Raw genomic sequence first — 15,997 nt, 5'->3', positions numbered from 1 at the left:
AAATAATAAGACAAAATGAAGCTGGATCAAACATTGCCATCGGGCCCTGAGTGAGAAGATCCTCCGAGACCAGCAGCTGAAGAGGGACTTCCACCATCAGATGAGCCAAGTCTCTCTACCATGGCCTGTGGGGCAACCCAACACCACCAGACCAGCATGACAAGCTATCCTCTGTAGGACTGTGCGTACCAGGGTCCACAACAGAAACAAGAAGACCCGAGTTCTGCAACTGCTATTCTAGAGCTTTCTAGCCCTCCACCTGAACATCCCAGTGCTGATTGAAGAAACGGTGAGCCTTGGTGATGTGAATGGTGGCCATGAAATCCATGATCGGAGCTTCCCATTTCTTGACAATAAGACTGAAGGTGGGACTAACACATAAACAGCTTTTCATTCTCCTGGTTTAGTCAAAATATATACTGTATAAAGGAATGCTTTACTGGGACCGGTTATACTAATCTGGTTGACATAGTGGGAATCACAAATAAGGGGGAAGGGGAGGGTTAGAGGGGAAGGACAGTAATATATATAAAAAAAGGGATGGTGATGGCTTTTATCATAAAGTTATGTTTTGAATGTTTTGCTGGTGTTCATTGTTTGTCAAAAAGACACTGATGTATTACCATAATCTGTCATCAATAAAAATGTTGAAATATTAAAAAAAAAAAAAAAAAGACTGAAGGTGGCATCCCCCAGACACTATTCCCGAGGATCGATGGCCTTTCTGCTGAGACTGTGATATGCGCTGTGGACAGATTTGTGAGATGACACTCTGCCCACTCCATCAGAGCCACCTCTGTGGCGCTATCCAATAGGACCTGAACTGCCTTCCCTTGAAGATCAACACTAGGCAAAATGCCCCCCATCCCAAAAGTTTGGGATCCGTCATGACTAGCATCCATTGTGGAGATGAGCCTTGTGAAAGATTGGCTGGATCCAGCCACCAGCGCAGACTACAATGCACAGGCCCCCAAAGTAGAAGTGGAGTCTCCAAGGTGTGGTACTGAGGAGCAAAGAAAGCAAAAAAGAGGGACAAACCTGCACACGGAGCACAAGAAAATATTGGAGGTGACCAAAAGGGACCAGAGTGCAGCCAAAGATGCCAATCAAAGAATCAGTTCTTTTAAGACATCTGCTCACATCAGTATCATAAATAAATGCAAACCCACTTGGCAGTGTTTTGGCTACATTGTTTTTTGGGCTCCTGATGCAGGCACTCTAAGAACAAATGAATACAATAATAACATAAAAAAACAAAGAATTAACAAACATGAATGTAAGATGCACATAAAATTTAAGTGTAAATCTAATGTTAAAAATATGCTACAAACACATACATGAAAATATGTATGTAAAACAATTCTACAAGCAGAACTATAAAAAAAAAATCAATCATAAAATTAACACCATTTAGAAAAAATTCATAAGTAGCTAAAAAAACAATATACTAAAGCAATGATAAAAAAAAATCTAAATAGATATATGGGTCTAAAGCAATAAACAAAAATGGATAAAATAGAATGACATACCCAAGGCTGTGTGTATGAGGTAATATACGAATATACCTCTTCAATACACTGTTAAAAACCAGAAGAGGGGACAGTGAAAATAAAAGGAATGCACAATAGGAAATCATAATACAGTAATATAAATAGTGTATAAATGAAACTAAAAACGCATAATTGCAGGAGAGCAAGGATACACCGAGTGAGTTTGCATTTGTTTATGATACTGATGTGTGCGGGTGCCATAGAAACTGTTTCTTCGAAGACATCTTTGGCTGCACTCTGGTCCTTTTTGGTTAACTCCACTGTTTTCTTGTTGTGGGACTGAGGACACTTAACTATAGAGGAGTGCATCCTGCAACTCATGTGTGCTGTGGCCCACTGCATCACCTCCAGGCTTGCTGCCATGGAACCCAAGACCTGGAAATAATCCTGTGCCCAAGGACAGTGGACAGTGACTGCAAGAGACTTCAAATTTGAGCCTGAAACTATTGAATCTGGACCTCTGGGAGAAACACTCATCCCAGACTCGTGTTGTATCAAAACATACTCCAAGTTCTCCAGACACTGAGAAGGGATCAGATGAATTTTGACCAAATTGGCTACCTAGCCTAATGACTGCAATAGCTGAATCACCCAACCGTCTCTCCTGGTGAGATTTTGCACAAATTAGCCAATCGTCCAAGTGTAGATGGACCAAAATTCCTTCCTTCTGGAGAGCCGCCACAACATCCATCACCTTGATATGGTTGCCTACCCAAAGGACAATGCACAGAACCAAAACGGCGAAACAACGAAATCTCTGATGCAAGTGCCAAATTGGAATATGGAGATAAGCCTCCATAAGATTCAGGAATGTGAGAAACTCGCTTGGCTGTGCCACCACGATCACAGATTGCAACATTTCCATGAGAAAGACGTGACCCGAAGAGCTTGATTTACCCCCTTCAGGTCTAAAATGGGCCAAAAGAAGCCCTCCTTGGGCTGCCTGTGCCCACCTCATTGCACAGAACCGGAACCACAATATGCTGAGTTCCCCCGAAAGGACTGAGTCTGTTGGAAATCAACTACACGGCGCAGAGCCCGACCTACCAGGTCTGTAGTGACACTCCTCACAGAAGCGGTCCTGAGCCGAAAAGCTTCTTAGGAAAGTCTTGAACTTTAGTTTAACTGAGACTTTTCACCAATTTATCCAGCTCCTCACCAAACAGCAAAGAACCCCAAAAAAGAATCCTACTGAGCTTAGCTTTGGATGCCGCAGTCCAGCCATGAAGCCACAAGTCATAGCAACCGAAAGGAAGGAAGAGCCCATCGCAATTTCAGCCAGCTCCTGATCCACCAGACTTCAGTCATAAGAATCCCTGTCGAAGACACGCTACGCTCAACAGAAACTGGGTTTGGCCACCAAGCCGCTACAGCTATCCCGAGTCCCTGCGGAAGACCCTGACAGATAACTCCAGAATCGCTTCCAACATTTAAAGTGACCCGCACAGTTGAATACAGCACTTACTCTCTCTACTGATTGCGGAAGCCTTGCAGAAGAAAATTCGGGCAGCACAGAAATGAGCAACCTAGAGACAGCCACAAGACTGCCAAACCTGGAGAAACTCTCCCAGAAGCAAAAAAGCTTGTGTTTGTGTTGTGGGGCTTTTTTTTTTTTTTTAAGGTGGAGTATCTGTCCCCAGACAGCACAGTACATCCAAGGAACCACTAAGCAGTCGGGGAAGGTGGGGAGGGACCCAGCTACCCTGGTTTGGCACCCCCCCCCCCCCCCCCCGAGGGTACAGGAGACTCCCAACTCTATCCAGCAAAAGGCACCATGAGGATCCTTTTTTTAAATATCTTGAATCTAAAACCTAAAAACCAGACCAGGACTGCAGACTTATCACCTCTGAACAAACACTCTAGAGGGACTGCATAGCCCACTTATAGGTTACTTAGTGGTTCTCAGTCTTCATCTACTAGTAGAAGTGCCTAACCAATTTGTTTGTGCTGGTCTGGAGGGACGCTAAAAAGGGACTTACACGTCACTGTTTATAGCACAAAAATAACCAGTAATAGAAAGAACACTAAGGGAAAATGCAGACCGTTTTTGCTGATACTGCATTTGTATGTTTCAGAGCTGTGATCCAGTCTATGTTGGAAAGGTGTGAACGGTTCCTGTGGTCTCAGCAAGCATAATAGTACGTTCCACAGAGAGCAGCCAAGTGCTTTACCACATACATCCCTTAAAACCATCTTCCACCAACGTTTATTCCTTGAACCAGAAGCCATAGTACTTGCACGTGAAGTTATTAAAGCCTTTGAACTTGGCATATTTTAAAAGTATGTATGTGTATTTCAGATGTAACTGTTGTCTTCTTAAGTCTAGATAATTTCCCTGTAATATGAAAGGTTCAGCCCTAATTTTCATTTGGTGATTAAAATTTGCAATAAATAAATAATGCTGAATGTGAATCAGACCTGCATCTTCCATAATATGTTTAAAGCTACCAGTATTGTTACATTACTGCTAAATTGAGGGTGGCTGTTAAGCAGTATTTTCAAATTCTGTTTTTCTAGCCTTTATTTGAAATAGGTGATTATATTTTATGGCATTAGGTTATTAACCTGGAAATCACTGTTATAGTTTTGGCTACCATGGTCTGAAAAGCCACTGCATTTTGAATTGTTGCTTCCTTTACCTGTCTAGGCAGGAAACAAAGAAATAGGACAGTAGGAAACGACTTTAGTTCATTAGACAAGATGGGATGTAACTTTTCTCAGCACTGTGCCCTCAAACTACTTCCTATGAGTTTGTGAATGCTTCCTTATCTCCTAGAGTAGTTATGTTTCCAAATGGAGGAGTATCTTAACAGTGCAGCAGGCTAAGAATGAGAGAAGCCTAGTTCAAATCCTTATGATCTTGTGGAAGTGGAGTGCCTCAACAGTCAGTATTTGGGCTGATTCTGTTTAATATATTTGTGAGAGACATTGCTGAAGGGTTAGAAGGAAAAGTTTGCCCTTTTGCTGATAACGCAAAGATAGCCAATACAGTGGATACCTCAGAGAGCGTAGAAACTATGAGATCTCCAAAAATTAGAAGAATGGTCAAAGGTCTGTCAGTTGAAGTTTAATGCAAAGAAGCGAAGAGTGATAGAAATGTACAGGATAGGAGGAAAGAGGGAACTTGGGGTGATGGTGTCTGAGGGTCTTAAGGTGATAAAACAGTGCGACAAGGTGGTGGCCACAGCCAGAAGGATGCCAGGTTGCATAGAGAGGTATAACTAGGAATGAGGCCCCACGTGGAGTATTGTGCTTAGTTTTGCAGGCTGCATCTTGCTAAGGACGTTTTAAAGACTTGAAGTGGTTTAGGAAAAAAAGCGCAGAAAATGGTATGGGGTTTGCGCTCCAAGGTGAATGATAAAACAAAATTCTCTTGGGTCTCCTCTCTTTTTTGTATTTTAAAGAAGGAAGAACGGAACAAGCTCGTTAAACTCCTCTGCAAAAACAACGTGTGCAAATTGTAGAATATAATAAGGTGATTAAAATTTGCAATAAATAAATAATGCTGAATGTGAATCAGACCTGCATCTTCCATAATATGTTTAAAGCTACCAGTATTGTTACATTAGTGCTAAGTTGAGGGTGGCTGTTAAGCAGTATTTTCAAATTCTGTTTTTCTAGCCTTTATTTGAAATAGGTGATTATATTTTATGGCATTAGGTCATTAACCTGGAAATCACTGTTATAGTTTTGGCTACCATGGTCTGAAAAGCCACTGCATTTTGAATTGTTGCTTCCTTTACCTGTCTAGGCAGGAAACAAAGAAATAGGACAGTAGGAAATGACTTTAGTTCATTATATTCTACAATTTGCACACGTTGTTTTTGCAGAGGAGTTTAATGAGCTTGTTCCGTTCTTCCTTCTTTAACATACAAAACCCTCTTTAGAAGAGAGGAGACCCAAAAGAATTTTGTTTTATCATTCACCTTGGAGCACATACTTCAAGTCGCACTCTCCAAGGTTTTAAAGACCCCTGAGGCAGGCCTTTTGGGCCGAAACACGGCCGTGTCGGGTCATTTTTTATGAAATTTTCGTCATTTGTTATGTGAATAAACATATTTGGTATCCTCATTCAATTTCCTCACTTTTTTCTCCACATCTCACGGTTTCGTGAGGATTTTTACCTCCTGTTTGTTTTATCATGGGGTTTGCGCCACAAGACGTGAGACTTGATGACTTTAAGATGTAGACCCTGGGTGAAGGGAGAGACAGGGGTGCTTATGATACAGACATTCAAGTACAAATTTTTTCCTGAGGAGGGAAGGTAGTAGAATTAGAGGACATGAATTTAGATTACAGAGGGGGGCAGACTCAGGATTAACATCAGGCAGTACTTTTTCACAGAGTAGGCGGTGGTGGAAATGTAAACAGTAGCAAAATTCAAAAATGCCTGGGATAAACTCAAAGGAATCCTGTATGGAAGGCAACACCAGTAATTGAGAAGCAAAGCCAGTGCTGGGCAGTCATCTATGGTCTGTGCCCTGATTGTAGCTGGACAGAGATTCCAGTTCCCCAATTGTGGAGTGGGCTTCGATGACAGCTTCAGTAGTTGGAGAATAAGGCTAGTGCCAGGCAGACTTCTACATTTGCCATTTGGCAAGGACAAATCAAGATCAAATGTGCATACCTAGTATTACGTAATACCTTTATGCAATGAGTTTATCTTGTTGGGCTCTTTATCTGCAGTCATCTACTATGTTAAACCTCCATTGCCTCAGGTACAACCTTAGACGACAGTCCCTATCTGACTGCAATTCATCTCAAGCTACACATGCAGCTCACCCTCTTTCACGTTAGGGGTGTGTGTGTTTTATTATTATTACTAGTAAGAAATGCCCGTTTCCATATCATCAAGCTGATCAATCCATAGACTGGTGGGTTGTGTCCATCTACCAGCAGGTGGAGATAGAGAGCAAACTTTTGCCTCCCTATATGTGGTCATGTGCTGCCGGAAACTCCCCAGTATGTTCTCTATCTCAGCAGGTGGTGGTCACACACAGCAGCAGCTCTGGCTAGGCCTCCAAGCCTAATTTTTAGGTTTTGTTGAGTGCCTGGGGTTGAGGGCTCTTTTGAGCAAGTGCAAACCTGGTGGTGCCAGGTCCCTCCTTTTCTCCCCCCTCCCGCTGGCTCCGTTAAAAAAAAAAAAAATTTTTTGAACGTCCTTAAAGGCGTTTATTTCGACGTTTATTTAAACGTTTATTGCAGCTACTCACTGGGACACCAGGTCGTTACAGCTCGGAGCGGTCAGCAGGTAATTTTTACCTTTTTATAGCGGGCAGGGGGTTCCCCGATTTTTCTCCACGTGGCATATGGCATCGGAGGGCGAGGGCGTAAAGAGTCGCTCCCCGGATCGCTTGGGCGCTTCTAGAGGGGATGCGGGGGTCTTAAAGCCTGATTCGCCCTTGTTGGGTGACAGTTTCGTGGCCGATGAATGTCCCGGTCCTTCCTCCGGCGTGGCGATTTTTCCCGCCATAAACGCCCATCCCCCGCTCCTCGCCTCCGCCATCTTGGCCGGCCACGCGGCTCGGACGGCTTCTTCTTGGGCCGCCCTTGAGGTTGGAGACATTACTGCCATGAACTCCCTTAATTTGGGCGACGGCACAAAAGTGGCTAAAGTTAAGCGCCGCTCTTCCCGCGCGGCTCCTTCGCGGAGTGTCGCGCCGGACGCCATTTTGGATGCGCAGCATGTCTCTCCCCCGCTCTTGCGAGCGCCGGTTGAGGGTGCGTCTAGGGCTGTTGCCCAGGCTGCGGAAGTACACAGTCTGGGGGGTTTCTCCCCCGAGTTTGTTTTGCTGCTGCATCAGGCCTTCCTTATGCAAAACGCTGCCCCTGCTCCCTCGTCTGGTAAAGAGGTTGAGGTTCCCAGAGGTAAACGCCCTCAGGTTGATTCCCAGGCCTTGGAGGACTTTGTCTCCTCCGATGTAGATGAGGGCAGCGTATCTGAGGTCTCCCAACGGTCCTTTGCGGATTCCTTGGAGGAGACGGATCCCCGCTCGGATGGAGCGGATGACCCCTCTGCAGCGCGGCTTTTTAGCTCAGAGGATTTGTCCAACCTGTTGGTACAGGCCATGGACACTTTGAAGATTTCCTCTCCGGAGGACGTCTCTCCCTCAGCCCCTGTTGGCTCTGCCATTATGCTGGGGACGAAGCGCCCGCCTAGAACCTTCCACGTGCATGATGCCATGCACACCTTAATTGTGGCTCAATGGGATGTCCCGGAAGCGAGCCTTAAAGTGGCTAGGGCTATGTCCCGCCTCTGTCCTTTGACTGAAAGGGAACGTGAGGCCTATCTGTGGCCTACCGTGGATTCTTTAATCACTGCGGTGACTAAGAAAACGGCGTTGCCGGTGGAAGGTGGCACGGCCCTAAAGGACGCCAAAGACAGAAGATTGGAGGCGGCCTTAAGGTCGTCCTTTGAGGCAGCTGCTTTAAGTTTGCAGGCCTCAATTTGCGGCTCCTATGTGGCCAGGGCGTGCCTGACTATGGTGCAGCGGGCTTTCCCCTCAGATCTTTCCTTGAGGGCTGATTGGCCGGCCCTGGAATCGGGCTTAGCCTATTTGGCAGACTTGCTGTATGATGTCTTGAAGGCCTCAGCGAAAGGCATGGCTCAGACAATCTCTGCGCGGCGGTGGCTTTGGCTGAAACATTGGTCTGCTGACCACGCCTCTAAATCCCGCCTGGCTAGATTGCCTTTTAAAGGCAAGCTGCTCTTTGGGGTCGAGCTGGACAAAATCGTGACCGATCTCGGCACGTCTAAGGGCAAGAAGTTACCAGAGGTCAGGGCTCGGGCTAGTGCTCGCCCTGGTACCTCCAGAGGACGGTTTCAGGAAACCCGTCGGTACCGCCCGGGCAGGTCGGGCTCCTCTGCCCCCTCTTCCTTCAAGAGGAACTTCTCCCCCAAGTAGCATTCCTTTCGCAGAGACCGCCGTCCCGGAGGTGCTCCCTCCGGTCCTCCCCCAGGGTCTCGTACCCAATGACGGGGCCTTGGTCCACGCCCCAGTGCAGATTGGAGGACGGCTGTCCTCGTTTATGGGCGAGTGGACCACAATAACTTCAGACGCTTGGGCGCTGGAAGTCATCAGAGACGGCTACAAGCTAGAGTTCTGCCGACCCTTAAAAGACGGGTTTGTACTCTCTCCCTGCAAGTCTCCGGTCAAAGCTGTGGTAGTGCAGCAGACCTTGAACAATCTGATCCGCCTGGGGGCGGTCGTTCCGGTGCCAGAAAATCAGCTTGGCAAGGGATGTTACTCCTTTTTCTTTGTGATACCAAAGAAAGGAGGTTCTGTACGGCCTATCCTCGACCTCAACGGGGTCAATTGGGCCTTGGAAGTTCGGCACTTTCGCATGGAGACCCTCCGCTCTGTTATAGCGGCAGTGAAGGCAGGAGAGTTCCTGGCATCCTTGGACTTCAAGGAAGCATACTTGCATATTCCCATCTGGCCTCCTCATCAACGCTTTCTGCGTTTTGCAGTAATGGGCCGACACTTCCAGTTCAGAGCCCTCCCGTTCGGGTTGGCTACTGCTCCGCGGACCTTCTCCAAAGTAATGGTGGTCTTCGCGGCCTTCCTGAGGAAGGAAGGAGTTCAAGTCCATCCTTATCTGGACGACTGGTTGATCCAAGCCCCCTCTTATGCAGAGTGCGGCAAAGCTGTGAACCGGGTGGTTGCTCTTTTGAGCTCCCTGGGGTGGATCATCAACTGGGAGTAAAGCCAGCTGCGCCCGACTCAGTCCCTGGAGTATCTGGGAGTTCGATTCGACACCCAAGTGGGCAGAGTGTTCCTGCCAGACAATCGGATTGTCAAGCTTCAGGCTCAGGTGGACTAGTTCCTAGTAGCCTCTCCTATTCGGGCTTGGGACTACGTGCAGCTGTTGGGCTCTATGACGGCCACGATGGAAGTAGTGCCCTGGGCCAGGGCTCATATGAGACCACTACAACAATCTCTGCTGCTGCGCTGGACTCCGATGTCGGAGGATTATGCTGTGCGCCTTCCCTTGGACCCAGCAGTGCGCAAGGCGCTGAGCTGGTGGACGCAGACAGACAAGTTGTCTGCAGGAATGCCTCTGGTGACCCCGGAGTGGATTGTCGTCATGACAGACGCCTCTTTGATGGGCTGGGGAGCCCACTGCTTGGGAAGGACAGCGCAGGGGCTCTGGTCTCCTGCAGAGGCAAGTGGTCTATCAACCTCCTGGAACTCAGAGCCATTCGGTTGGTGTTGTTGGAGTTCATCCCGGTACTGGTGTTGAAGCCTGTACGGGTCCTGTCGGACAATGCCACGGCTGTGGCCTATGTCAACCGCCAGGGAGGTACCAAGAGCGCCCCTCTAGCCAAGGAGGCCATGAATCTATGCCAGTGGGCGGAAGCGAACCTGGAACAGCTGTCAGCGGCCCACATTGCCGGAGTCATGAATGTCAAGGCGGACTTTCTCAGTCGCCATACCTTGGAGCCCGGAGAGTGGCAGCTATCTGCTCAGGCGTTCTTGGGCATAACGAAGCGCTGGGGCCAGCCGAGCCTAGATCTGATGGCGTCATCGGCCAATTGTCAAGTGCCGCGCTTTTTCAGCAGAGGACGGGACCCTCGATCCCTGGGAGTAGATGCTCTTCTCCAACAGTGGCCGACACAAGAGCTTCTCTATGTGTTCCCGCCCTGGCCCATGTTGGGCAGGGTGCTAGGCCGGGTGGCAAAGCATCCCGGCAGGGTAATCCTGGTGGGTCCGGATTGGCCCAGACATCCCTGGTATGCGGACTTGATCAGGCTCTCAGTCGGCGATCCTCTGCGGCTGCCAGTGGAGCAGGGCCTGTTACATCAGGGTCCCGTGGTGATGGAGGATCCCTCCCCCTTTGGTCTTACGGCCTGGCTATTGAGCGGCAGCGTCTGAGAAAGAAGGGCTTCTCAGACAAGGTCATCGCCACTATGCTGAGAGCGAGGAAGCGCTCTACTTCTACTGCTTACGCCAGGGTTTGGCGTATCTTTGCAGCGTGGTGTGAAGCAGGCTCACTTTCTCCCTTCACTGCTCCAATTTCTTCAGTGTTGGCGTTCCTGCAAGAAGGTCTGGACAAAGGCCTGTCGCTCAGTTCCCTGAAAGTTCAGGTAGCGGCTCTGGCTTGCTTCAGGGGCCGCCTGAAGGGTGCTTCCCTGGCTTCGCAGCCAGATGTGGTGCGCTTTCTCAAGGGAGTTAATCACCTGCGCCCTCCTCTGCACTCAGTGGTGCCTGCGTGGAATCTCAACCTGGTGCTAAGAGCATTGCAGAAGCCGCCTTTTGAACCCTTGTCGAGGGCATCTCTGAAAGACCTGACGTTGAAAGCAGTCTTTTTGGTGGCTATCACTTCAGCCAGAAGAGTTTCCGAGCTCCAGGCACTCTCATGTCGAGAGCTTTTTCTGCAGTTCACTGAGGCAGGAGTGACTATTCGCACAGTGCCTTCCTTCCTGCCCAAGATTGTTTTTCGCTTCCATGTGATTCAGCAGCTCTGTCTCCCTTCCTTTCGTAGGGAGGTCTACCCAGAGGAATACTCTGCTCTCAATTTCTGGATGTGAGACGAGTCATCATCAGATACTTGGAAGTGACCAATGATTTCCGGAAATCGGATCATCTGTTTGTCCTGTTTACAGGTCCTCGTAAGGGTCTGCAGGCTTCTAAGCCTACAGTGGCAAGATGGGCAAGGAAGCCATTGCAGAGGCTTAGGTGGCCGCGGGGAAGGCCCATACCTTTGCCAGGCATTACCGCTTGACTGTGGCTGCTCGGGCGGAGGCCCGGTTTGGAGCTTCAGTGTTGCGGTCAGGGATTTCTATGTCCCGCCCTGGGTGAGTACTGCTTCGGTACATCCCACCAGTCTATGGATTGATCAGCTTGATGATATGGAAGGTAAAATTATGTATCATACCTGATAATTTTCTTTCCATTAATCATAGCTGATCAATCCATAGCCCCTCCCAGATATCTGTACTGTTTATATTCTGGTTGAATTTTAGGTTCAAGTTTAGCCTTCAGTTACTTCAGGAGGACTTCGTGTTCAAGTTCTTCTTTCACTTGGATTCTTCAAGAGTTGAGACGAGTTTGTGTTACAGTGAGCTGCTGCATTCCTCTCCCCTCCGTTTTACGGGGCTGGATTGAGATTTAAATTCTGCCGGCACTCCCTCCCGCTTCGTGCGGCTGTAGGGCAGCTTTGTACCCCTCCCGCTTCGGAGGTGTTAGGGTCAGTCAGCTCCTCCCGCGGTTGCGGTTGCAGGATAAGCCAGATCCCCCCGCATCGGCGGGTGTGGTGTCCCTCCCCCGCTCCGCGGGGATGAGCTGGACGGATTCCCCTCCCCCACTTGTGTGGGGATGAGCTGGGTTAATTCCCCTCCCCCGTTTCGGCGGTGGTGAGCTGGGCAGAGTGTCCCTTCGTGGGTGTAATTCTCTAAGTGCTGAGTCCTGCGGATGGAGCTTTGATATCGACATACTGAGGAGTTTCCGGCAGCACATGACCACATATAGGGAGGCAAAAGTTTGCTCTCTATCTCCACCTGCTGGTAGATGGACACAACCCACCAGTCTATGGATTGATCAGCTATGATTAATGGAAAGAAAATTATCAGGTATGATACATAATTTTACCTTCTGGCAAAAATAAAACGGGCGCTAGCAGGGTAATCCCCCCCCCCCCCCCGTCCTCCCTCCCGAGTTGCAGACACCCCCTCCGTGCCTCCGTTCCGAGTTGCACACCTCTCCTCTTCGTCCCTTCGTCCCTCGGAGACGTGGTTGCGAGGGCCGCCCCGCCCTCAACGTCATCGCGTTTTGACGTGAGGGCCGCCCCGCCCTCAACATCATCGCGTTTTGACGCGAGGGCGGAGCTACAGTGTCTGGAGCCTGCAGGCCAAATCTCGGGCGCCTCAAGTTTCCGGCTTGAGGCTTCAAAGTGCCTTATATATATATAGATTATTATTATTTTTAAACCAAAGAGCAATAAATGCAAGCTTTTCTTCTGAAACTCCATCTCCTACACTTAAAAGAACTGAGGTAGCAAGTGTTAGAAAAGGGTGGGGGGAAACAGAAAATTCACCACAAGAGCGTAATAAAAGCTAGTGGAACCTATTGCCTGGGTTGTATACAGTACCCTGTTGGAGCTCTCATGTTTCCCCTTATGTATCCTGAAAGCTTGGGATTAAATTCCAAATATAATTCAGTGAAGAGATGCGTGTGTTCAAACTTAATTTAGGTGACTCACCAGCTGACTCCAAATGTAGTTAATTAGGCTAGTGGAAGTTTACATACTGTACACCACCTTGAGTGAATTCTTTCAAAAAGATGGTAATTAAATCCTAATAAATTTTGGAGCTTCTCTCCTTTATTATAGGGCCACTGACTCTAGTGAGTCTCCTTTTACTTTAAGGCACCTCTTCCCCTTGCCAGGTCTGTCCATTCATCAGAAATGCATCCCTCAGCATGGATTTAGCTGAAATTTGGTATCCTCCTTGTATAATATTTTCAGTTCTCCTACTGAGCTTCATGCCAGATCCATCCATCCATGGAGAACACCTATTCATTAATGTGTTGGGAGCAGGACTTTGTCTAAATTTACAGGAGAAACTTTCACCTTTTGGGTTTTAACCTATTTTATAAGACAAGACCAATGACTGTATTCCAGGCAACCTTCATTAATATACAGACTTATTTACCACCTTTTTGAAGGAATTCATTCAAGACTGTGCACAGTAAGAATACATCAAACATGAGCAAGACAATTACAGCAGTAAAAATATTCAAATAATACAAAGTATGTCAAACATTTGTGCAAAAACGTCACTGACTACCACCAGTGAAGTTTTTGCAAAAATGGTGTGATTCGGTCACTTCGCTTACAACCTTTTATTAGTCTTGAATTCTGAATCAGTTGGAGCTGGTGCAGACCCCTTGTAGTTGGAACAGTGTAGAGTGCAGTACAGTAATCCAGTCTTGATATTATGGCATGCATGCCTTCTCAACGTAAGGAGAGAGGCAGCATAGTTGTTGCAAATAGTAGAAGCAGCTCTTGAAGGTTGCTTAGATATGGGGAGTTAGAGTAAATATTGAATCTAACTGTATTCCAATGTTCCTGATTTGAGGAGTTTATACTTCCCAAAAGAGATTTTGATGTCATATGTCAATTTGTGTTAGAGACCCAAGAAGCTGAGTTTTACTTTGGTTCAGGCAAAGTTTGTGGTGTTTAGGTAATCATTGTTCAGGGCTGTGGGTAAGTCAGGTTCAATGGATATGAGTAGCTACATATCATCTGCGTAGATGTAAAACTGATTCTCCGAGGACAAGCAGGCTGCTTGTTCTCACGATTGGGTGACGTCCGACGGCAGCCCCAGATCGGAAGATCTTTCTAGCAACAAAGTTTGCTAGTCCCCACGTGGACATGTGCGAACCGCGCATGTGCGACCGTCTTCCTGCCCGTAGAGCGAGCGTGCTCCTCAGTCTCTTCTTTTCCACGGCTCAGGATGGCTGTTTTACGGCGGTTCTGTGTCCCAGAAAGGCCCCCGCTGCGTTTGTGCCACGTTTTTGTCTTTTTCGCCGAGTTTCGGCACGTTTAAGAGTTCGCTCTTGTTCTTCCTAAAAAAAAAAAAAAGTTTCCCTTATTTCTTTAGTTTTTCCCCATAAGTTTCCTTTTTTTGTCGTGAGCGGCCATTTTGGCCGCCCGTGTGGGTTTTTCCCCCCTTTTTTGTTGTCTGATTTCGGCACCATCGCAAATTTTGACCTCGCCGGCACGATTTTTCCGCCCATGTCCTCGAAGCCTGCCAGCGGCTTCAAGAAGTGCACGCGGTGCAGCCGGACAATCTCGCTCACTGATAGGCACGTCTCATGTCTTCAGTGTTTGGGGGCTGGTCATCATCCCAACGCCTGCACGCTGTGTCTTCAGCTGAAAAAGAGGACCCAGGCGGCGAGATCGGCTCAGTGGAACTTATTGTTCGGAGCCCAGTCCGGTCCTTCGACGTCATCGCCGGTATCAATGTCAGCATCAGAGGGTGCATCGGCGGCTGGAGCACAGGTGATGGCTGTCCAGAGATCCCACGCTGGTAGCAGTGAGCCATCGAGTGGGTCTCCACCTGCCCCGAGGGCTCCTACGGTACAGACCCCCCAGGACCGCCCTTCTTTGGACCCGGCCCCGAGGAGACGTGTGGATTTCATGTCAGCGGTACCAGCAGGTACCGCTGACGTGCTTCGAGTGAAGGCGAAGCACCGTCATCGGTCACCTTCACGTCACGGTGCCGAGGGAATCGGCACCCGGAAAGCGTCAATGCTGGGAGGATCTCTCACCCTCTATTTAGGAGGTGTCGATGCGCTCTTCTCCGGACAGCCTGGTACTGCCTCCGCGCCCCAGATTCTGTCATCGTCGCCGGTAGCGGCCCCACAGCCTTACTCGACAGAGCAAGGCCCTAGATCTTTGTTCTTGTCCTACACAGACCCTGCTTGAATACCTTCTGCACTTGTCCGAGTCTGGTCTTAAGACCAACTCTGTAAGAGTTCACCTTAGCGCAATTAGTGCTTTTCATTATCGTGTGGAGGGTAAGCCTATCTCGGGACAGCCTTTAGTTGTTCGCTTCATGAGAGGTTTGCTTTTGACAAAGCCCCCTATAAAGCCTCCTACAGTGTCATGGGATCTCAATGTCGTTCTCACCCAGCTGATGAAACCTCCTTTTGAGCCACTGAACTCCTGCCATCTAAAGTACTTGACCTGGAAGGTCATTTTCTTGGTGGCAGTAACTTCAGCTCGTAGAGTCAGTGAGCTTCAAACCTTGGTAGCTCATGCTCCTTATACTAAATTTCATCATAACAGAGTAGTCCTCCGCACTCACGCTAAGTTCTTGCCGAAGGTGGTGTTGGTATAACTTGTCTGGAATGTTTTTACGTTTGGGGAGCGTGCCAGGTGCCCTTGACCTGGATTGGCCACTGTCGGTGACAGGATGCTGGGCTAGATGGACCTTTGGTCTTTCCCAGTATGGCACTACTTATGTACTTATGTACTTATGGAGTTCCATCTGAACCAGTCAATTGTTTTGCCAACATTCTTTCCCCATACTCATACCCGCCCTGCGGAACGTCAGTTGCACACATTGGACTGCAAGCGAGCAGTTATCTGGAGCGGACAAGCCCATTCAGACAGTCCGCTCAAATATTTGTTTCTTTTGATCCCAACAGAAGGGGAGTGTCTGTCGGGAAACGCACCATCTCAAATTGGCTAGCAGATTGCATTTCCTTCACTTACGCCCAAGCTGGGCTGACTCTTGAGGTTCATAGTGTTAGAGCCATGGCAGCGTCAGTGGCCCACTTGAAGTCAGCCACTATTGAAGAGATTTGCAAAGCTGCGACGTGGTCATCTGTACACACATTCACATCTCATTACTGCCTACAGCAGGCCACCCGACGCGACAGTCAGTTCGGGCAGTCGGTGCTGCAGAATCTGTTTGGGGTTTAGAATCCAACTCCACC

General features: G+C 48.3%; 1 protein-coding gene across 6 annotated transcripts in view; it reads left to right on the top strand.

Moving 5' to 3' along the window:
- HPS5 (HPS5 biogenesis of lysosomal organelles complex 2 subunit 2) overlaps positions 1–5,570 on the top strand; it is a 379,294-nt gene extending 373,724 nt beyond the window's left edge. For 5 of the 6 annotated variants that reach the window (XM_030201106.1, XM_030201107.1, XM_030201103.1 and 2 more), the window contains one exon: positions 3,626–3,962. In XM_030201106.1, the coding sequence (XP_030056966.1) occupies positions 3,626–3,686 (61 nt within the window). In that variant the 3' untranslated portion in view covers positions 3,687–3,962. Of the gene's footprint in view, positions 1–3,625; positions 3,963–5,025 lie in introns of those variants that run through there. The other variant, XR_003941938.1, reaches the window with a different exon arrangement.
- Positions 5,571–15,997: the final 10,427 nt, after the last annotated feature.

Source organism: Microcaecilia unicolor, chromosome 4 (genome assembly GCF_901765095.1).
Source record: "Microcaecilia unicolor chromosome 4, aMicUni1.1, whole genome shotgun sequence".
Taxonomy (NCBI): Eukaryota; Metazoa; Chordata; class Amphibia; order Gymnophiona; family Siphonopidae; genus Microcaecilia; species Microcaecilia unicolor.
The sequence above is the reverse complement of the archived record's forward strand: the minus strand, read 5'-3'. Positions and strand labels throughout refer to the sequence as shown.